This window comes from Xenopus tropicalis, chromosome 1 (genome assembly GCF_000004195.4).
Source record: "Xenopus tropicalis strain Nigerian chromosome 1, UCB_Xtro_10.0, whole genome shotgun sequence".
Lineage (NCBI taxonomy): Eukaryota > Metazoa > Chordata > Amphibia > Anura > Pipidae > Xenopus > Xenopus tropicalis.
In genome coordinates, this window is record NC_030677.2 from 140,546,629 (window position 1) to 140,570,282 (window position 23,654).

At 37.0% G+C, this 23,654-nt stretch overlaps 1 long non-coding RNA gene and 1 gene segment (V, D, J or C); both read right to left on the reverse strand.

Moving 5' to 3' along the window:
- Window positions 1-408: 408 nt before the first annotated feature.
- Window positions 409-1,458, reverse strand: LOC116408327. Its single transcript, XR_004220874.1, has 2 exons — window positions 1,339-1,458; window positions 409-630 (listed from the first exon to the last, which is right to left on the reverse strand). It is a non-coding gene; the product is annotated as an uncharacterized LOC116408327 (long non-coding RNA).
- A 5,814-nt stretch (window positions 1,459-7,272) lies between these two features.
- LOC116412143 lies at window positions 7,273-16,818 on the reverse strand. The segment is given in 5 exon segments: window positions 7,273-8,028; window positions 9,404-9,721; window positions 10,127-10,450; window positions 11,586-11,885; window positions 16,680-16,818. Coding segments are annotated over 5 exon segments (1,401 nt in total).
- Window positions 16,819-23,654: the final 6,836 nt, after the last annotated feature.

Sequence of the window (23,654 nt, forward strand, 5' to 3'; positions counted from 1 at the left end):
CCACAATAGTCTCCCAAATTTCAACCCTAACGCTCCTGATCTAAGTGTCTACCCAAGGGTCTCACTGGATGTGGGTCAACCTGCACATCACTAATTGGGACCTTTAGTATTACACTGGAATACAGTAAGAAATCTTGAGGCCTGCCCTTAGTTATTAAACAAACAGACAAACACACAAACAAAAAAGCAACACTAACTAGCTTTAGTTACAGTGATATTAATAGAATATCTACTTTCTACCATTAACTAATGTGCTAGTATCACTTTAATATATGACCACGGTTAAGCATAGGTTTGACAATATGAATTCCAATAATTAGACTATTTTAATTAGATTATTTTATAAGGAAACTTGCATTATTTTAAATGCATCTGTATACTCACAACTTTTGAAGAATGAACGCAAGCTCAGTTAAAGTGACTTTATTAAATATTGGTAAGGCAGACATAACATGATGTAATGTTTTTTACTTATGAAACACTCATAAATAAGATGTGTATGACTAGAATAGACATACACTGTAGAATGTAAAAAAAGTCCCCTCACTGTGTGGTAGAGTCCAGCACTGTTATAAAGTGCTTTTCATCATGCATTTCAAACTGTAGAATTCTCGAGATGAACCATTTTACCTGTTTTGGGTAGAACAAAAAAGATTAATAGAGGAAGCAGTTGACAATAAATATACCTGGTACATTATTAAGCAGGAGCCGATAAATAAAAACTATAAAACATTTCTGAATCCTGGACAATACCAACTGCAAGGTAAGCCTTCACTTTGTGAATGTATTTCACATTCATCGGGCACACCTAAAAAATATTGCTATCTAGTGGTGCTCGCTGCCAGAGATTACATGTAAACATTACATGTAAACATCAATATACAGAGAAGCAGGGCACTCAGTATTATAAAAGTGGTATTTATTAATTCATAATTTCCAAATGTTTTAACCCAATGTGTTTTGACCCTTGTCAGGGGCACAGACAAATGCAGGTTTGCCAAATTTTTGGCAGGGGTCAAAATGTGTTGCTCAAAAACATTTGTAAATTATACGTTAATAAATACCACTTTTTATAATATTGAGTGCTCTGCTTCTCTGTAAACATACATTATTTTTGGAAAGCATTATGATTTTTAATTTCCCATCTTTAATTTACATATTTCAACACAGCCTGAGTTACATGAAACTGCAATAATAAACACAGCAAGCACATTTTCAAAGCAATTTCTCATATTAGTGGCATTTTTTAATTCAATTTAGAGTTTTAGCCTTTCGCCTTTAGTCTCCATTACCTGCAACTAGAAATTTAGAAGGTTTATGTACTGAGGATCTTCTTACCTTTACTAGTGTGATTGTGGCACTGTAGAAGATGCTAAGGAGAAACAAAGAGATAAATGTGATAGCCGTGGTCCACAGACTTTCATCATCTTCCTCATTGCTACAGTTAATATCACTATATTCCACTGTAGAAAGAAGATAAAAAAAAAGTAAACTAACATTATGTATTATACTTATTGATAGCAAATTAAAGAACAGATACAATTTGTTACTGTACTTTTTAAATTTTATTTTGTCACTTTGCTTCTTTACAATTTTAGAATTAGTGGCATACTTGCATTATGCTTACCAAAATCCAACAATTTATTTAGCTAGGTTTCTAGAATATGAAAATAAATTCTGCCCTTAAAAGTACTGTATCATAGTTTCTAAATAATTGTGATTAATATATTCATGGAAATAAAGGTTTGCCTACTTGATGAATAAATGATGATTAAACCCAGTGGCTTCCTCCATTTTTCTTATAAATTCCCTCTAGACGGAGGGAGGATGTATCAGGACAAGGAGCCTGGTAAGTTTGCTACTCTCCATTGGGCCCCTTTGAAAATTGTGTTTGCAGGGGGGCCCGAAGCAAAGTAGTTACGCCACTGAACTACAGAGTGGTATGTCAGTACAGAACCTACTCGGTTTAGCACGGGTTGACCCCTAGCATCTCTCCACAATTGCCCCCATGCCCAAACATGCAGTGTGACAAACCCTGTACCCTGTATCTGCACTCAGTCAATCCAGCTTCCCTTGTAAAGTAATTTTCAGGTAAAATGGTCACTATAAAAATACTACCTGAAATACTTAAATTCTGAAATTCTTACAATAGATGAAAGTGAATGCAGGCATGGCCAGACCAAGAGTTTGATCCAGCTGAGCACCCAAAATATTTGTAACATGCAGACAAATAACACTTGTTTTTTTTTAAAGGGGGTGGGGGGCATTTTTAAGCTTTTTGCACGAAATGTCTGAATGTCTTTAAATATTATGATATCGGTGAGGGTGAAGGATATCTCTGTGTTACTATTTGAAAATAGGTAATGAGGAGGTACCATGTAAGAATTGAAGAGAAAAAAGGCAAAGCGAATGTGTGTGTACTGTATATGATACAGCCACAACAAAAAATGTAATAAGTAGTCTAACATGTCCACAATGAGAATGAAGTCTCTAATATTAATCAGATTAACAGGTGGTAGAATGTCTAAAAGTTATCAAAAGGGACAGCTGTCATGATGTCAATTAATATCAATGGTGATGACAACTATAGGTAAATGATTCAAACACCTCACAATCATATAGAAAGTTGGTGTGATACCCTTTCCTGAAACCCTGCTCAGTCATCAGAATAAAATGTTATTTTATAAGCACTTTTCCTGATGAAGTTGGACTATTAAGCCAATGAAATGCATTGGGAATGATGTTCTGCACCCTATCAGATGTTCTGTAATGGGGCAGACAGAAGTAGTGGAAATAAAGACCTGACACAAGTCAGTTAATGTATTTATTATGGTCTTTATTATAGGAGCATACCCTGTGTTCATTTTAATTATATTTTCAGTATGACTACTGAGTTTTGGATTTGTGTCGGAAAGTGTTTCTATGTTAAAAAATTGCCGCTTGGGCTGACTCCTTATAAACAGGTGACACAATAAGACAACTGGAAGCAACAAAAGCCATGGAAGCCCTAGTTTAAGGCAACTGACAGGAGTCTCTGTATTTGAATGTTGCTCAAACTTGCCTGCCAAACATTAAAATAGTAATCTTGTAGTGGCTTCTTGGGCTGTAAATGAGCCCTCCAGAGTGTTACATACTAGCTATTCAAATCTTTTGATCACTTTGGGTCACAAGAATTTCCTTTTGGTTTAGGCTGTATAGTTATTTGTTTTTTTATTCTTCTCCACTCTGTGTCTTCTTATGTGCTCTCACCATTTTATTTGTTAGTCCTATCTTTCAATCTACAAATGCAGGTGCACTGAATTTAGTGCAGCCATGATAATTTGAAGTCACAGACTTTTTATTCAAAACAAATCTACCAAATTTAGTTCATCTTTTGGAGCACTACAGGTATGGGACCTGTTATCCGGAATACTTGACACCTAAGATTTTTCAGATTAGGGGTCTTTTCATAATTTGGATCTCCATGCCTTTAGTCTACTAAAAAACTATTTAGACATTAAAGAGGATTGTTTTGCCTTCAATAAGGATTCATTATATCTTATGGAGTCTATCGGAGAAGAACGTCCCATAATTCCCGGAGCTTTCTGAATAATAGGTTTCCGGATAACAGATTTTGTTCTTTATAGTATATACACATGATAAACAGAGATGAATGTCACTCTGTTGTCAGCTTGTATAGGCTGTAATTATCACATTTCCATTGTGCTACAAGTCTGTTTTTTTAACATATTAGTTGCAGATAGTTTCTCAGTGTGTGTTTCAACCCATGTCTGCCCTCAGTGTTTTAGTGTTTCCTATTATCTTTTACCAGCTTGATGCGTAGTTCATCAAGCTGAGATGCAAACAGCAGTAAGCCCCCTTCTCCACATAAGTGCAATGAATATGGCATGTGCTGAGCATACTCTTTTGCCTATGGTTCTTATCACAAAAAAACAAACTTTTTTAAATTTATTTTTTTGTTTACCTTACGGCAGTGGCACACAGGAAGATTAGTCACCCTTGATAAATCTTTGCTATTGCGGTCAACTAATCTCTCCACTGGCAAGAATGTAAATCACCGGTAGGATGGCATACGCGTCACTTTGTTTTTACGAAGTTGCCTCTCAAGGAAATGCACATGCTATCCCACTAGTGATTTACATTCTTGCTGGTGGGATGGCATTTCTGGGAGATTAGTCGCCCACAATAGTGAAGATTTATCGCGTGCGACTGCCCTAAATTGGGCAAATAAGGAAATTAAAGCTACTGTGTGTTGGGTTCTTGTGCAGTTGCTAATTACATTACCAAATCAGAGATAATCCTCCTGAATAATAGACTTCTGTTTATATAATTATCTATCTCACAAAGGCCAAACATGGAGAAGCTTTAGGCTAATGTCCCATGGAGCCAGTTAGGGCAGTGGCACACAGGGAGATTAGTGGCCCGCGATAAATCTTCACCATTGAGGTCGACTAATCTCCCAGGCATGCTATCCCACCACCAAGAATGTAAATCCCTGGTGGGATGGCATACGCATCGCTTCGGTAGTCGCCCAAAGTTTCCTTGCGAGGCAACCTCGGGCAACCAAAGGGATGTGTATACCATCCCACCGGCAATTTACATTCTTGCCGGTGGGATGGCATGTCAGGGAAATTGTCGTCCACAATAGTGAAAATTTACCGCGAGCGACTAATCTCTCCGAAATGCCTTTCCACAATAGAAGTCTCTGATGGAGTGGCATACATATCACTTCGGTTTTCTGAAGTCATGCAAAGTTGCTTGCAGGAGGAAACCTTGTGTAATTTTGGAAAGCCGAAGTGATGCGTAGGCCTTTCCACCACCGACTCATATTGTTGCCGATAGTAAGGCATTTCGTAGGGGTTAGTTGCTCAAGGTAGCAAAGATCTATCACAGGCGACTAACTTGCTCCATGGGACAGTAGCCTTAATTTTCATTTTAAGCTTAAGAAATAACAAAAACATTTTTTTTTGTGATTAAAAGAACAGGTGAAAACCATAATCCTGTTAAACTATAATCCTGTTAAAAAGGAGATATACTTCCAGATCAAATAAACCCTGCACTTCTGTGAGCATATTGCTTAGGTCAGTATCGGCTTCAGATGCTTTAGACTGGCAGCTAAAAACCATGTCATCAATATCAGTTTACATTCTAAATGCATGCTCTGTGCAGTCAATGGTAAATGCTTAATAAACCAACATCATAGAGATTTTGCCCATAGCAACCAATAAGATCTTTGCTTTTGTTTTCTAACTTTTAGGACTGTTTAAATCCAATTGCTGATTGGTTGTTATGTGCAACATCACTGTTGATGTTGGCTTGCACCCTATAATAAATTTGCCCCTTAGGGCCGACGTCACTGGTGATCTTGCCCATAGCAACCAATCAGATCTTTGCTTTTGTTTTCAAACTTGTAGGTGACCATTCAGTTCTAGTAAGAATTTTCCAGCTCCTCGTGGGAGGTACCTCACTGGAGGTGAAATGCAGACCAGAGCTGCTAAACAAATCCTTAATCAGTTAGTTGGCTACCATGGCTTAGATTCCTGAGAAATAAGACATCTCAGCGACAGCCAGTAGAACCTAAAGTAACATTAGACTTCCACTAAGGAATAGAACTGTTGATTAATTAGCACTCTTTGAGAGGGACTAGAATATCAAGGTACTTTAAGGGTACTGAGAGAATAATTCCCCATTTAATTGGGACAGTAAATGAAAATTCATTTTACAAAGCTGTTTACCCAGTGGTGTATTTCTTCCAGGAGACAAATGAAGTACACCAGAGCTGGACACAGTGGTGTAACTACCATGGGAGCAAGGGGTGCAACTAGACTGGGGCCTGCTGCCATGTTGGGAGCAGCCAAGAGCTCTGCATAGCCACAGCCAGAGTCTATTTATGCCCAGAAAGCTCCACGGTACTAGAGGGTCCAAGACTGCAATCTGATGTCATAATGAAGGGGGGGCGGGGGCAAATGCAGAACGTAAGTCTTTAGATAAACCAATGGCTGCACATGGCATAACTGAAACTCTCTCTGACACTCATGAGAATTTATAACCCCTAAATATCTTTTGGGCTTTTTCTTCTTTTCCCTTGTTTCCATGTTTTTCATTCCCTCTGTACCCCGTTCCAATGTGCCTAGTCCTGCTTTTAGCCAACACTTTTTTGTGAGATGTATATATGTAAACTGTTTGTAGTAATTCTCTCTTGTGTTTAAGAGAAACATTAAGTGGCATATGTCTAATCATGTCTAATCAGTTAAAAATAAAGTTTGCAATATTCCAAGGTCTGTTAATTAAAGACAACAACTTGTATTTTGGTATAGGTTCCCTTTAGACCAGTGGTTAACCGATTTATAGTTATAAGAACAGTTGGCCACGGCAGCAGCAATAAGTTTTGACCAGGCTTCTGCTAGAAGTTGCATAATAAAAGCAAAGACCTGATTGGCTGGTACAAACAACTACATAAATTAGCCCTTTTCATTTTTTTTTTAAAATGTAATCAAGGCTTTTGTGTACATGTCTCATATAACTTTTTTTCAGAAAAAGAAATTCAAAAGCTTCTGCATTAAATAACCGGGATGCTTTAAATATTCTATTCTGCTTACTTTTAATATGTTATGGCACTGCCTTTTGTTCAAAAATAACATTTTCTTTTATATTGCCTTTGAACATCCTAAAGAAATATGGCCAAAAAAAGGGACCATGATATGGAATTTAAAATGAAATTTCTGGTGGTACAAAGGCTTTTACAAATGATACAAATGATTTATTAATACATATGTCCCTTAAATGTAAAATGTTTGGTGTTTTAGCTATATTTTTTCTATCATAATACCTGATTATACCTAATAAGGTAGGGGGCAAAACACAAAACTGAAATAGCAGGCACTAGCTTCCATTAGGGCTCTGGTACACGGGGAGATTAGTCGCCCGCGAGCAGGGAGTTTTGCCGCGGGCGACTAATCTCCCCGTGTACCAGAGCCCTTAGCAGTCTAGAAAACTGTGTTTCCATATGTGTGTGCCTTTCCATTTAGTTGCCGTAAATCATAACTTATAATTCATTTGCTACATCTAACATATTATTTTTTATTGATAATTAGTACATATCCATTCAATTATTAGTTGTATTAAGGAATGTATTGCTCACTCTCCCCAACTTTCTGTACATTTCATTTTTCCCCGTATCCTCCAATCTCACAAATATTGTTGGTGGAATATTTTTTTAGATGACAAAATGACAAACATATATAGGTTAGTGATAGAATCATAAACATAAATTTATTGAAATAAGAGCACACATAAGTTGACAGACAAGAAGTTTCTACATCTGGTGTTCCACACATCAGACAGACACAGAGATTAGGCGCTGGAGCACAATATTTTGACTAAAATGGTACTATGACTATCAAAACTTAAACAGGTCAGGATATTTCCAAAACTGGGATAAATTACATTATTAACTGTGTACTTTTGTGCCTATTTACGTACTACAATAACCTTACACCAGATGCAGATGCAGGCAGGAATATTGAAGGTTAGAGGGCATTGTAACACGTAAACAGACTCTTCTCAAATTAGTGGTTGAGGAGATCTTTCTACCATGAAAAATGATGGTTTGATGTTCCACACACCAAACTGAGAAGACAGAAAACTATGTGAAGGATGTATATAGCTAATACATAAAGCAGAGAATTAAGAACACAGAATTCAAGACTCATTTACCCCTATTTTTCTTGATGTCTCTCTGACTGATCGTGTTGTGTGCAGCAATGCAGCTAAAAGTAGCTCCTCTTATCCAGTCTGATTTAGCAATGGTGAGTTTACTAAATGCAAGGTAGGTATCTTCTTCCTCTTCCAACACAGGAGTAGTGGTGATATAGTATTCTTTCTCTATTGGAACACCATCTTTTTTCCAAAATATATAGATCTCTTTGGGTTTGAAGTCTTTAACCACGCAGACAAGACTTACAAAATCATTTCTAAGTTCGTCATCTGAAGGTGGCAGCAGAGAGATGATTGGTTCTGCTCCTTGATCTAGAAAGAAGCAGCCAAAAATGAGCAAAAATGTAAAATTTTAAAATATGCCATACATTTAGGGGCAGATTTTCTTATTTTCAAATTCGATTGACATTTTGAATTGTTGCAGCGAAAATCTCGTCTTTATTGAATTGTCGCTGTGACAATTAGAAAAAGTTGTGATTTTTGGACAAAACCCTGCAAAATCTCTAAATTTTCAAGACAAAAAAAGAACTTCAACTTTGCCGTTGACTTTGACGTGAACTCAGCAAGTTTAAGCTGGCGAATTGGTGAATTTGGATTTTTAGTTGTTTAAACACATAGTAAATCCCGGAAAAGTTCCAGCGTTTTTTCTCTGCGACTTTTTCTAGACAAATTCGAATTGAGTTTAAAATGACTCAATGGTTAGTAAATGAGCCCCTTATTTCTACAGCTATAGTTGCCTAGTGTTTATAACCCTTGATGTAAGCACAGAATATAACATATCTTCACGTTGTAAAGTAATAAAGGGAACATTCATAGCTACATAAAGCTCCCATATTGTATTTTATGCTAATTTAATATGATGATATTAGGTTTGTTAGATTAGGAGAATCAGTCTATGACCCACAGAATGAGCAGTTTGAAGAACTCATGAATAACACATTAAAGAGACAGTTAACTAGACAATCAGTTAGGCATTCCCCATTTATTACAATCACAAACCTTGAACCTCAGGCCAGTGATACTATTTGATAAAATAAAGACATCATCCTGGGGTATATGCCTAAGTGCCATGCCGACATATTTAGTCTCTCCCAAGAGGTCCCTTTGGGTGTCCTGGGCGATACACATGTGCAGTTGAGTAAATTTTAACCTACTGCACATGCCACAAGCAAAGGTTTGGAAAAGAATAATACAGATTTGTTAAGCACTCTATAGACTTACATTGTGTTAACATGAATAGAATGCTTTCTATTTACCTTTAAAATATCAAGTATATAAGTGATATTGTAGAGGTTAGGGATAATACAGGAATATAATGAAATGGTAAGAATGGTATATAGACATATTTTTCTCTGAGCCAAGGACATATTTAAAGCATTTTCTACACACACACATTGTACGGACCTGGCCCTATTAAATTTGTGATTTGCACCTATACCTTTGGGCTCAGAAAATAGAGTTGCCACTTTTTTTTTTATATGCAAAGGTGGTAGCAATTACTAGTACTGCATATATATGGGTGGGCAGGTATATGTAGGTATCCACTGTCATACCCTCTAGCTTGTGTGTCATTCAGATACACAAGCTAGGTAGCACTGAAGGGCACAAAGTGTTAGGGAATCCTATTTTGACCCGTTGTTTTATTATATGATACACTATAACAAGACCATCATTAGATTACTCTTACCTTGATCTTTTTGTATTGACTTTTCTATTGGTGATGGAAGGTCCGGATGTATAATGTTGCAGCTAAATTGGTTGCGGGGTTGCCAGTCCCCAGAACTTATTTTCAAAATGCTTTTTACAGTGAAAGTTCCATCATACTCTTTTTCCGGGGGTGAATCAAATGCAATGACTCTCTTTTTATCACTGCGGGACCATTTCACAGTTAAGCCTTCTGCACTTGCCATCTTGGAGATCACACAGTACACTTTGGGTTCTCTGTTAACAAGCAGATCTTTGGGAGTTGGAGGAAGAACCTCCACCTTTGGCGTTAAGGCTGTGTCTAAAATTAGAAGTGATATATGGGAAAGCTTTTAGTTTAGAACATAGATTACATTCATAAATTGTTAATTTTTGTTTTATAAATTGCATAACAATTATACTCAATACTACAACTCTCTGTTTTTATGGGGCATTTACTGACAGCAGAGAAGGGAGCAAGGTACACTAAAGGGTACAATTTTAAGCCTCTTAGTCCCAAAGTTTGTCCCTAAGTGACTGGCATCATGGTAAGTGACCCTTATTATGTTTATATCAACCATAAACCTTTATTTATTTACACCTTTCCCCAATATTTTAGGATTATAATTGTAAAGTTCTGCAAGTGGTGACTATGACTTTATATATCTTTAGAATGAGAAATTAAAATCTGCAATGCCTCTGTGGTATGGTCTGTTTATTTACTTACCACTGCATTTTGAGATGCTGACATCAGTCTTGCTTCTGGTAGCAGGGTGGGTGACCCTGCAGGTATAGGTATCTCCAGAATTCCAGTCTTCTTTTGGAACAAACACTTTACTTCTGGAGGCAAATGTCCCATTGTCTTCCTTGCAGGGAGGGCTGTTGGATGGAGCAAGAGATGCATCTTCGCCATTGCGCAACCACTGCACTTTGATTTCTGAAGGAGCATATTCAGTCATAAGGCAGAGCAATTCAATTGAATTAGGAGCAGCGCAAGATCCTTGCAAAATCTCCACAGTTGGTTCACTTGGTTCAGTTTCATCTTTGCAATCTGAATTCAAGCAGAAAAAAACATTATTCATGTATGTAGCACCAACTTGATGCAACCCTTCAACTCTGTTTATGTGAAATAATACCAGCAGTTAAAACACTAAGTGCCTTTTGAAGGTTCTCTTTTAATTCAATGTTGTTACTTTCTAAAATACCCTATCATATTTTTATGTAATAAAAGATACAATATTTGCTACAGATCTAGTCCCCAATAACAACAAATCAGTAGGTAGCATTTACTAGTCACCAGTTTAAAAGCAAATATCCTATTGGTTGCTTTGGGTTACTGAACCTAGGCAAACTTAGCCTTCTATTACATATGGAGGGGTTTGAATTTTATTTTTACATTTTGAAAGTTTCCACATTTCTAATGTTTAAGAGGAATCACATGGTATTTTTATTTTTATTTTTTCAGACATGTAGGGGTCCTCCTGTATTTTCAATTAAAATGCCTTTATTGCAAATTTTAGGGGCATACAGCAAGTTTCAGGCCATGTGTGACCTTTTATCAAGCTTGATAAAAAGCCACACATGGCCTGAAATGTTGCTGTATGCCCCTAAAATTTGCAATAAAGGCATTTTAATTGAAAATACAGGAGGTGCTATTCCGGATTGTTTATACCTGGATGTGCCGATGGAAAGTCTCCATTGGGGAACTGCACTACTACAGATTAGAAACAAGGTGTTGTGCTGACTACTATCTCCAAAAATGTAGGGGTCCTCCACCAAAAACTATTTTTGCACAGTGAAATATACATTATTTAACACTGGTTTTAAGGTTATGTGTAAATATAACTGTCTGCCTGTTTATATCCTCTGCACTCCTGGCTGTGACTCCTTAAACAATGCTGTAAACCACCTGATAAAAGCTGAAAAGTCAGGAGTCAGGTCTCCTCCAGGTCTTTTAAACAGCTAGGACAGAAAAGGATACACAAACAATGCTTTCTGCTGCAATTACTTGCAAATAACTTTAAACCAATTTACAGTTTGTAATGAATATATTACTTGGACAACTGCTTAGAATTACATAAATTTAGCTTAAGTTACTGTAGACATACCGACACAAGTTGAATGGAAGAATATACAAAAAAGCCAATATGAAACAATATCAGTAATATTCATGATCCTTTGCCTACCTGGTATCTTTTTGTTTACTTTGGTACTGGTTGGTGCATGTTCCACATTACACTCAAAGGATTTATCCTTCCAGTCAGACAGAGGGATGGTCAGTTGGCTACTGGAGGCAAATGAGCCACTTTGCTGCAGGACAGCTGGAAAGTTCTTTATTCCACTTGTTATGGCTCCTGAATTCCATTTGACAGTTACTGGTGCAGGAAGGAATCCAGAAGACAAACAACCCACAGTGACATGAGAGTCGGAGCCCAGGGATCCACAGCAGGGCCTCAAGGGAAAGACTGATGGAGCATGCTGGGTTGCTAGGTAAAAATAAAACAGTGATAACTAATTTATGTGCTTCATAATATATATATATATATATCAAGCAGTATTTTTCTGTTGGGTAGAATCAAACAAATCAAATAAATCAAAATGAATCAAATAAATGTAGTTTGAAGACAGACATATTGAATAATTTCTTTGTACAATCAATCAAATATATTAAAGGAACATATTAAAATGTGAGTTATGTGAACATATTAAAATCAGTTATCTCCTGCCTCTAGTTATAACCATTGTATCAAGTATGCAGTTTAGTGCCTCTGTCTAGTTTGGACTTTATTTATTTATTTTGACTGGGTCCCCAAATGAGTGGTTCTTTTGCCAGTCTTACCATCAGTGTAGGGCCATATCTGGCATGTCTCAGTGTGTGTCCCAGAGGCCTACAACCAAACAGAGCCTGTGCTGTGTGGTTGGCTTCAGACCACATATATCAGTAATTGGCTAAACAGATTTCCCCTTGGCATGACTGATAGCTCTAAGTTTGAATGGACTTGATAATGAAAAAAAAAATTGTTTTGGTCACAAAGATGGACTCATAATCTGCCAGTTTGGCTGAGAATGGCAGAACAATTTTACACTAGTTGTATACTAGCAAACTAACTGCCATGTTGGGACAAATTCAGAAATCTCTTCAAGCTGACATTACCCAAGCTAATCGATGAGTTAGAGATGCTATTCCTTAGTAAAAAGATAAGCAGTTGGAACTGATACCGGGGCAAAAAAATGTATAAAAAGTTTATTGACTTACTTAAAACAAAACTAAGGAAATTTTTTATCAATGCCATAGGATAGTAAGCGTCTCCCATCTATATAAGAAGCAACTATAACATTCTTACTAACATTTTGTAAAGATTTAACGAAAGTTGTAATCAATAGACCTATAACATTTTACACATCAGACATTAAAAATCTGGCAAAGGTCGTTGCTACATGACTAGGCAAAGTCACATTTTCTTTGATTTCTTATGACTGATTTGGCTTTATGCCTACAAAGGCCACCTCCCTCACATGTGGCCAAGGCCACAAATGCTTTATGTCTACCCTGTGGCTTGTATAAGATCAAAAGGAGGAAATGAGAGAATGACTGGATCATCTTGCAATGCCAGTCTGTGAATGGACAAACTAGTCAAACCTATATATTGTATTTAGTACTGTAAATCATAGTTTGACACATTGATTAATCATTACCAACTGAGATGTGTCTTTGACTGATCACATATTATGTAACTTCTATATAGGGAAACTGTGTAATGAGCACTGAGTACCCTTACATACAGTTTTCACATCACAATTTTAGCAAATCACCAGTTCTCCAAGCACTGCTACCATCCTCTACCATGACAATGGTAATGATTCCCTTTATAAATATTAGGGGCTAATTTACTAAAGTTGGTACCATTGTGTACTAATTGTGGCTGTTATTTTCTAACTCTTAAAAGACTGCTGGTCAAATGAAGCATTTAAATTATTTAAAATATTTAATTTTTAAAAAAGCAAATAATTAAAAAAAATTGAATGATTTGATTAAACTGGACTGTGGGAGATGGCCTTCCTGTAATTCAGAGCTTTATGGATAAGGGGTTTCCGGATAACTGATCCCATACCTGTAACACTTTTTATCACGGCTTGTTACAAAATTGTTAATTAGTATACATTATTAGTTCACAGAAACAAAACTTTCCATTTTACTGTATCCATTACCAATTCCCTATTTTCATACAATACAAATGAGCCCATCAATTATTGATTTACTTGGATCTCATTTCCTAGCTTAAAAGCTTGCAAACCTATATAAAACCTAAATATTAACATTGCATCTACTGGAATTCCAGCTCTATTTATACAGCTCTTATTATAGATAAGCTTGCATTGTCTAAATTGTCTTGTGTATCAGGAAAAACAGAAGCCCTGAGTGAGTACAAATTAGAGAATGGTAAAAGAGATATGATATTTAAATATATTAAGGGTGTTGTTCACCTTGAAACATTATTTAGACTGTGTAAACTAAGTTTAGCAGGTCTTATATTATTTGCATTTGCAAAGATATCATATAACCATTTGATTTGTAGTTCTCCATTTTGCAATTTGAACAATATTGTTGCTATGTATGGTTCCACTTACCCTAGCAACCAGGTAGTTTTTTAAGTCATAGATTAAAAGATGACATGTGTATTCTACTGAAAACCTAATAGAAAGCTATTGGGAAATTTGGAATTGGATTAGGACAAGCAGTTTTTTCATCAAGCGGAATCTGACACATAGTTTAGTGCTATTCTGGTTTTTCCAAAGTCTTCAATGGAGTTTCAGGGGATAAACCCAAAGATATGTGTTTCTAATCAAATGTAATAATAATTTCTTATAATAAATTAAGTGCTTTTTTGTACAAACTAATAAATAAATAGAAAATAGGTGGCTTTTTATATCTCCCTGCAGTTGCCTTGATATACATTGGCTGTCTATAGGTCAGAGACAGCCGGAGCACCGTGGAAGGGGCATCATGGAACATCACTGTAATACTGTAAATACTGAGGTATTGGAGGTTTCATTATGAAACAAATGAATTGTGACTTTGGCTGCAGTACCTTCTGGAAGCTTATTTGGCACAGCTGCAACACTCACAATAAGACAATGCAAAGAAAGAAGATGTAATATAATGTAGTAACATGTTACATAGACACACATTTGCATGGTCTAGTAACTTGTAATGGCATATAACCCTTAGCTTTACTTGTCTAGCACAGTTAGAATACCTAAAGAAGACATCCTGTGGGCTGCTTACTGAACCATGCAAAAATTTTGCCTGTCTTAATAAACAAGATGTAGAGCTCACAAAATCAAAGATTTTGTACACATTTTAACATAAAACTGCAACAGCAACCATACATACATACAGTCACATATTCCTTTGGCTGCACCTGCATCTCCCACAACAAGCTCAATATAAGCACCATGTGCATACTGCTCACTTGCCCTATACACCTACACTAAAAGAATTAAATTAAAAGCTTAATTTCTCCCCTCACCAATCTCACCTAGTACTATGTGTAACTATACTGATAAATGCAGACTGTGTAAATACAAAAAACTATACAAAAAAATATACTTTTACAACCATAACACACATACCTTGCACTAGATGCTTAATATGCACAACCAGTAATAATATAATATATACAGGGCTTTATTTTTTCCCATTTTCATTTTTTGGGGCACTAACTTTCATTAATAACTTGCAACTGACTGACCAAGGCTGTTGATTGGCTGTTTCTGTTAACTGGACCTATGTACTTTTTTATAACCATGTTGGAAATTGTCCCCACAGGTCCTGGTAATTACACCTTCATCTTACTAAATAATACTCATAATACACATGCAACTCTGTAATTGCAGCCCCCTCTTACTATACTAGTTACCATATGCCCACATCTTAAAAACTATATATTAATTATAAATGTCTTTTGAGCGTAAAATATTTTCTACCCTAGTCTGCAGCACCCATATATATCACAAAAAACAATTTTGCCACACAGCTTAGACCTCATCAAGCATACCCCTATTTGTAATAAAAGGCAGTAAATGTACCTAGGTGCAGTAACCCATAGCAACTAATAAGATATTTGCTTTTAAACAGGTGAATGGTAAATACTGCCTCCTGAATTTTATTTTTTTGCTAAAGACTAGACCTGCAGCTTAGCACCTTATTACATTACCCCAACTAATAACACAGTGGACAAGCATTCTACATTTGTCCTAAACTGGATATATGATAAGCTCTTCTTAAGGCAGATGAAGGCAAACAGACCACAAGCCCCCCCAAACACAAACAATGCAATTCCATCAACTAGCTCACAGTGTCAAAGACTGGTGGCAGAGACTACCAATGAAGTTGTGGTTGGGGATTTGCACACTATATTATTTTCCCCATTCTCCATTTTCTTTAACTTATCCTGTCTTCCTTCATTTTTACACCAAATCTTCTCCTCTTACAAGTCCTTACATTATTTTTTCCTCTACTCATTGTTTTATATTTTGTCTCACAATCTGATTATTTATTATCTACCTCCTTTCCTGCATGCACCCTGCCTGGCCTGCTCTTCTCTATTATCATCTTTCCCTTTTTCTATTGCCCTTCTTTTCACCAAACCTATAATTTTTATTCCACCATTTGCCTTCAGGATCTGGGGCAGGGCATCACCTTATTCAAATGGACATAGCTCAGACATACAGTAACCCCTACAACCACCCTGCATCATACAACCCCACTTTATCTGAAAAGCACAGACTACAAACTACATTCTTCCTGAAACCAATGAGTCTGCCTGTTGTTGCGATTCTCTGATCAGAGCACCTACAGAGCAATATACATAGAAGCTACACTTTACCTCACAATCTACCTTCAGTTGATTCCCTAGCTACAAGTGCTTACAGAAGAGCAGTACATTGTTCTAGTGCATAACACAGACTTTTACACATTAAGAGGGAATCTCCAGTCTAACCGTTAGTGCTCTCGGCAGTACCTCCCATTCATGTACTGGGGCACAATGAACAGGTGCTTTCCAGGAGCTTGAAGGCTTAAGGGACCAGAACACAATAACAATATGTGTCATCAGATGCTTCCATTTGGCCTTGCAAACCTTGTACCTTACACCTGCATTTTATCTACTGCCTAACTGCATTTTGTCTACTGCCCTGTACTATTGAACTGGCATTATAACACCTTGAGCACAGCAGCAACCTCTTAATCTCCTTATACAGTCACAGCATTGCCATACATTTCCTAGGAAAAGGCAACTTGGTCTCATTATGAAAGCTATGAAGGTTAAAACCAGTGCCACAAGATAGGTGTTCCTTCCCTCTGTCTCGGTCAGGTGGTGGATATACTGACAGGTCTGTAATTGCACCTGTATCCATGTTGCATGGTGGAGTAAAACTTCACCCTATCCTGCATATTTATTATGTAACATTAATCGCTATATATACAGCCTATAATAACACCATATCTCAGTCATTTAGCTATAGTTATTGGAATATATAGGAATCCTAGTAAATTTTTACCATGTTTCTCCTTCCTAACTGACTTCAACTTTGCCAGTAGGAGAGCAGAAAGATATTTTTCCCAAATCTCTCCCTACTTGACCTTCATGCTAAGCCCAGCCATCCACTTCTCTGGGCCCCTAAAGGGGGCAACTGCACAGTTCAGGAACCACTGCCCTGCGGTGCTAATATACGGTACAAATCTACTGCTCATTCATATGCTGTACCAGCTAGGATGTATTATCCTATTATGTATTATAAGATGTATTATTTTATACTGAGCCTGTGTGATAGCTGGTACAGCATGTGCATGAGCAGTAGATTTTATACAGTATATTAACAGCACAGGGCAGTGGTTCCAGAACTGTGCTCACCCGTAACATTCTGGAATTGCATTTCCATTTCACCCTACAGGTTCAGAATATAGTAATACCAGCCAGTCACATACAACACATTTTTTCAACTCCTCTTCACATTCTATACATATTTCCTCTGTCCCTTGCTGACAATATACAGCTGGGAGCTACTGACCATACTCATAACACAATCCTATTGCACCTTCATTACACTCCCTACAATCACAATAAATAACTCTACTGAAGAAGCTTTGTTGCTTCCTTTAGTTTTTCAGGGAAAACATATTGTATGAAGTAAAAAGCTACTTGCCTCTAAATCTTCCAGAATTGAACTGTAGTGATACTGCAACTGTAAGCTCTACAGCTACATAACCACCCTGCTCTGCAGTATTAACATATAACACCACATGTACAGGGCATGTACAGTGATCTGTAACTGCATATAGCTCTATAGGTCCAATACATAGCAAGCTTTTTGGCATAAACATAATTCTATAATTAAATACTGCACTGACCATAGCCTCCACATATTTGTCACATAGCTCTGGAACTACATAGCTAGCCTTATCTCTAGCTATAATATACAGTACAAAGCTACTAACTAAATACATGCACGCTGTCACACAGAATATATATATATGTAATCATAATCACAAAGCAATACTGTTGCACCTCTCTTACACTCAGTGACCTACAGTGACAATTAAATATTCTACTGACGAACCTCTATTGCTTTAGTCAAGTTTCCAAAAGTATAACATATTGTATTAAGGAAAAAGCTACCCGCCCCCAGCTCTGACTGCTAGAGCTATAATATAGTAATATTGCAACTGCAAGCTCAACAACTTGATAGCCAACCTGCCCTGTAGTTTATATATATAACACCACATTTCAGTTCATGCCCAGCTTTATCTCTAGCTATAATATACAATACAAAACTATTGCTGATAACAAAATGGGCCCTGTAAATCTCTATCCATGTTGCATGGTTCAGTATTGTTACTCTTTGAAACTTCACCCTATCCTGCATATTTATTATGTAACATTAATCGCCATATATACAGCCTTCTATAATTACACCATATCTCAGTCATTTAGCTATAGTTATTGAAATATCTAGGAATGCTAGTAACTATTTACCATGCTTCTCCCCCTTAAGTGACCTCAACTTTGCCAGTAGTATCTTGGAGAGCAGATATTTTTCCCAAATCTCTCCCTACTTGACCTTCATGCTAAGCCCAGCCATCCATTTCTCTGGGCCCCTAAAGGGGGCAACCGCACAGTTCAGGAACCACTGCCCTGTGGTGCTAATATACTGTACAAATCTACAGCTCATTTATATGCTGTACCAGTTATCACACAGGCCAAGATGTAGTATTTTATACTAAGCCTGTGTGATAGCTGGTGTGGCATGTATTCACATGAGCAGTAGATTTTATACAGTATATTAACAGCACCGGGCAGTGGTTCCCGAACTGTGCTCACCCGTAACATTCTGGAACTGCGTTTCCATTTCACCCTACAGGCTCAGAATATAGTAATACCAGCCAGTCATTTACATCACATTTTTTCAACTCCCCTTCACATTCTATAAATATTCCCTCTGTCCATTGCAGACAATATACAGCTGAGAGCTACTGACCATACGCACAAAGCAATCCTATTGCACCTTCATTACACTCCCTACAATCACAATAAATGATTCTACTGAAGAAACTCTGTTGCTTCCTTCAGTTTTTTATGGAAAACATACTGTATGAAGTAAAAAGCTACTTGCCTCTAAATCTGACAGAATTGCAGTATAGTGATACTGCAACTGTAAGCTCTACAGCTACATAACCACCCTGCTCTGCAGTATTAACATATAACACCACATGTACAGGGCATGTACAGTGATCTGTAACTGCATATAGCTCTATGTATTGGACCCACTAGGTCCAATACATAGCAAGCTTTTTGACATAGACTTAATTCTATAATTAAATACTACACTACTTAGTCAGTATGTGACCATAGCCTCCACATATTTGTCACCCAGCTCTGGAACTACATAGCTAGCCTTATCTCTAGCTATAATATACAGTACAAAGCTACTAACTAAATGCATGCACCCTGTCATACAGAATATATATATGTAATCATAATCACAAAGCAATACTGTTGCACCTCTCTTACACTCCCTACAGTGACAATAAAATATTCTACTGATGCACCTCTATTGCTTTAGTCAAGTTTCCAAGGATAACATATTGTATAAGGGAAAGAGCTACCCACCTGCAGCTCTGACTGCTAGAGCTATAATATAGTAATATTGCAACTGCAAGCTCAGCAACTGGATAACTAACCTGCCCTGCAGTTTTTATATATAACACCACATTTCAGTTCATGCCCAGCTTTATCTCTAGCTATAATATACAATACAAAACTATTGCTGATAACAAAATGGACCACGTAAATCTCTATCCATGTTGCATGGTGCAGTATTGTTACTTATACTAAGCCCAGCCATCCCTTTCTCTGGGCCCCTAAAGGGGGCAACTGCACAGTTCAGGAACCACTGCCCTGTGGTGCTAATATACGGTACAAATCTACAGCTCATTTATATGCTGTACCAGTTATCACCCAGGCCAAGATGTAGTATTTTATAATAAGCCTGTGTGATAGCTGGTGTATTCACATGAGCAGTAGATTTTATACAGTATATTAACAGCACCGGGCAGTGGTTCCCGAACTGTGCTCACCCTTAACATTCTGGAATTGCATTTCCATTTCACCCTACAGGTTCAGAATATAGTAATGCCAGCCAGTGATATACAACACGTTTTTTCAACTCCCCTTCACATTTTATACATATTCCCTCTGTCCCTTGCTGACAATATACAGCTGGGAGTTACTGACCATACTCACAAAGCAATCCTATTGCACCTTCGTTACACTCCCTACAATCACAATAAATGATTCTACTGAAGAAGCTTTGTTGCTTCCTTTAGTTTTTCAGGGAAAACATACTGTATGAAGTAAAAAGCTACTTGCCTCTAAATCTGACAGAATTGCAGTATAGTGATACTGCAACTGTAAGCTCTACAGCTACATAACCACCCTGCTCTGCAGTATTAACATACAAAACCACATGTACAGGGCATGTACAGTGATCTGTAACTGCATATAGCGCTACAGTATGTATTGGACCCACTAGGTCCAATACATAGCAAGCTTTTTGGCATAAACATAATTCTATAATTAAATGCTACACTGACCATAGCCTCCACATATTTGTCGCCTAGCTCTGGAACTACATAGCTAGCCTTATCTCTAGCTGTAATATACAGTACAAAGCTACTAACTAAATGCATGCACACTGTCACACGGAATATATATATATGTAATCATAATCACAAAGCAATACTGTTACACTCCCTACAGTGAGAATAAAATATTCTGCTGATGAACCTCTATTGCTTTAGTCAAGTTTCCAAGGATAACATATTGTATAAAGGAAAAAGCCTCGAGCTCTGACAGCTAGAGTTATAATATAGTAATATTGCAAGCTCAGCAACTGGATAACCACCCTGCCCTGCAGTTTATATATAACATAACATTTCAGTTCATGCCCAACTTTATCTCTAGCTATAATATACAATAAAATACAAAACTATTAACTGTAGTATATGCATGCACCCTGTCACAAAGACTTACATACATAGCAGTTGCTTGTTGCATCTGTCTTGCATTCATGATAGACTGTATAATTGTGAAAACATTTACAAAACTATAATTGCACCTCCATCCTAAACTCCTCTCTATATAATAATATAGAACACAGAAACTATAGAATAAAAACATTACAGATCTGTAGTCATCTAACTCTACTGACACCAAAAAAGCCTCCTCGGCAAAGGTGGTTAGTTAAACAGACACATATGGTTTGTGGGACTGTGTTTTCACCTTACCTGGATTTTGACCTGGAAAGTAAGAAAGTATATAGTGAACTGCCATTATAAATTGTAGCCATGTCTCTATTCCTGAACAACTGCAGCCAGGTTGCTAACATTTAAACAGATCATGTCCTATATTGCCATTAGCACACAAACTGTAATATTACCCTCTTGGCAGGTAACTGTTGTTCATGTACTTGTGAAATCGCCATCTGAATACTGTTTTTTGCACAATGAAGAAAATGTTTTTCTAAGCAACTTTACAATATACATTGATTAAATATTTTTGAAATTATTTGTAAAGGTACCTCCAAGTGTAAACAATGTGCATTTATCCATTTTTTCTCTGTACTTTTTCCTGGTTCTGACTCATGAAATAATGTAACAAAGGTAATTTGTCCTCCTCCAGGTATATTAATCAGCTGGCCTCTGCTACCAGAACATACTGCCTTCAGTACCAATTTACCAATTACATTTCCAAATAACTTTAAAATCATTAATACAGACAAGAAAGGTTGCATAGAATTACATTTTTAGAACTTTTTGTTGCCTGGAGTCCTCATTTAAGTGAGATATTTTTCCATCTGCAACTCACAGATAATCCATCTGAACAGTAATGACAATGCTCAGAGTCTGAACATGGATTTTTTGCCATTCTGCTTTTCTAAGACTGCTAACTTACCATTACAGTAAATGCATCGGTTCCTCCCACACCTTTCATAAAGTAAATTGTACAAAGGAAAAAACTTCTATTTAGATTAAATTGATTCATTATTCATTATCACAAAAACAAATCACACAAATCCATAATAATTTTATCTTACTGACCATCAAAATGAGTTTCAAATGTTAAAAAGCTTAATTATGAAACTGGTATTTTTCTTTACAGATAATATAGCCTATAATGCATTAAAAATGCACATTACCACCTACAGATCACAGTAAGGAAATTTGAAACTAAATGGAAACAACTGGCTGCAGCTCTGCTAAAAGACTGACAGGAGACAGATCAAACTGACTGTAACTTCCTTTTGAGGTTGAGGGAACCGCAATATTCAGGTGAGTAGCAAATTTCCAACCTGAATCCCACTAGAGGTAGAGTGTTCACAAACATAATCTGGTCTTGGACATTTAAAATTGGAGTAAAAAGATATTTTGTAAAAATACTTACCTAGCCATAACTATTACCTTCTACAAGCAGCCACAAGTGCAATATGTGTTTCTCTGCCAGATGACATCTGTGCTAATATAACTGGTGTATGTCATGATGACTTAATAAAGAATCAGGCCCAAAATATCATTTCCTTTCCTGCTTATTTGAGACATTGTGTGAAGAACCTTGTACCCTGCTGCTGGGATAAGGGTCCCTTGAGAATTAAACACTCACATACTGAAAATGTTAAGTCACAGTTATAGCATTCAAAGTGGGTTTTTACTGCCCCCACACTCACGTTTTCAGAAAGACAAAGGTCATATCTGGCATTCCCCAATTCGATATTTACCCCAATTGCATTCCTTCCAAAAATAGGTTTCTTACTGTAAAGATTATATTCCTGGAACAAACTGATACTTTTACGAAAGCTGATACTTGTGTCAATTTGTAATAATGTTTTCAGCTGCTTCAAGTAGCCCAATACCCTTCTGTTTAATGGGCTAGTGGTCAGGGATGGCAGCAATGCTTGGCACTGTCACCCACCTGGACTCTTAATTGTATTTGTTCAGTTGTGGTAAATACATAATATTTATTACAACTTTACCCTCATTAGTAGACAAACTAGTACACATGAAGCATATACTCTTATATTGTTTGAAGGTAGAGTTGTCTGCTTCTAATCCTATCTAGATACTGGAAGCAGATAACTTTATCTTGTTATAGGTTCAGAAATAACTAAAAATGTCAAGAATTAACAAATCAATGCATGGGCTTCTGGCTATGAAAACAGTACTAAGATATGGATGCACTGGAACCATAACATGGGAAAATCTAGTTACCGTATATAGTTAAATACCTTGCTAAATAATACTCTTATGTATAATCATACCAACACATGAAGCAATTGTGTCTAATTCAAAGTAAATTAGACACAATTGTGCAGAAAGTCCAGTTGGCATCATTTCCGGCTTTGGTGTGAGAGTGATGTATGCACCCAATTCATTTGGTGCATCTGTGCCTACTGATGCAGGGAGCAGGGGGGACTCTAGAGCTCCCATCTGGTTCAGAGGGGGCAGCAACTACAGGGTTTCCCTGTGTCAATTGGCGCAGCAGAGCTCGATCAAACAGCAGCCAAGAGGTACTCTGTGGTGCCAAGCACAACTATTTGTAAGTGCAAGAGTGCATATTAAAGCAAATACCTTTAATAAATGGGGTTTTTACACTCAACTGACTGTGTGGAAATTTGCAGACGTGCAGTTGCAATCATGG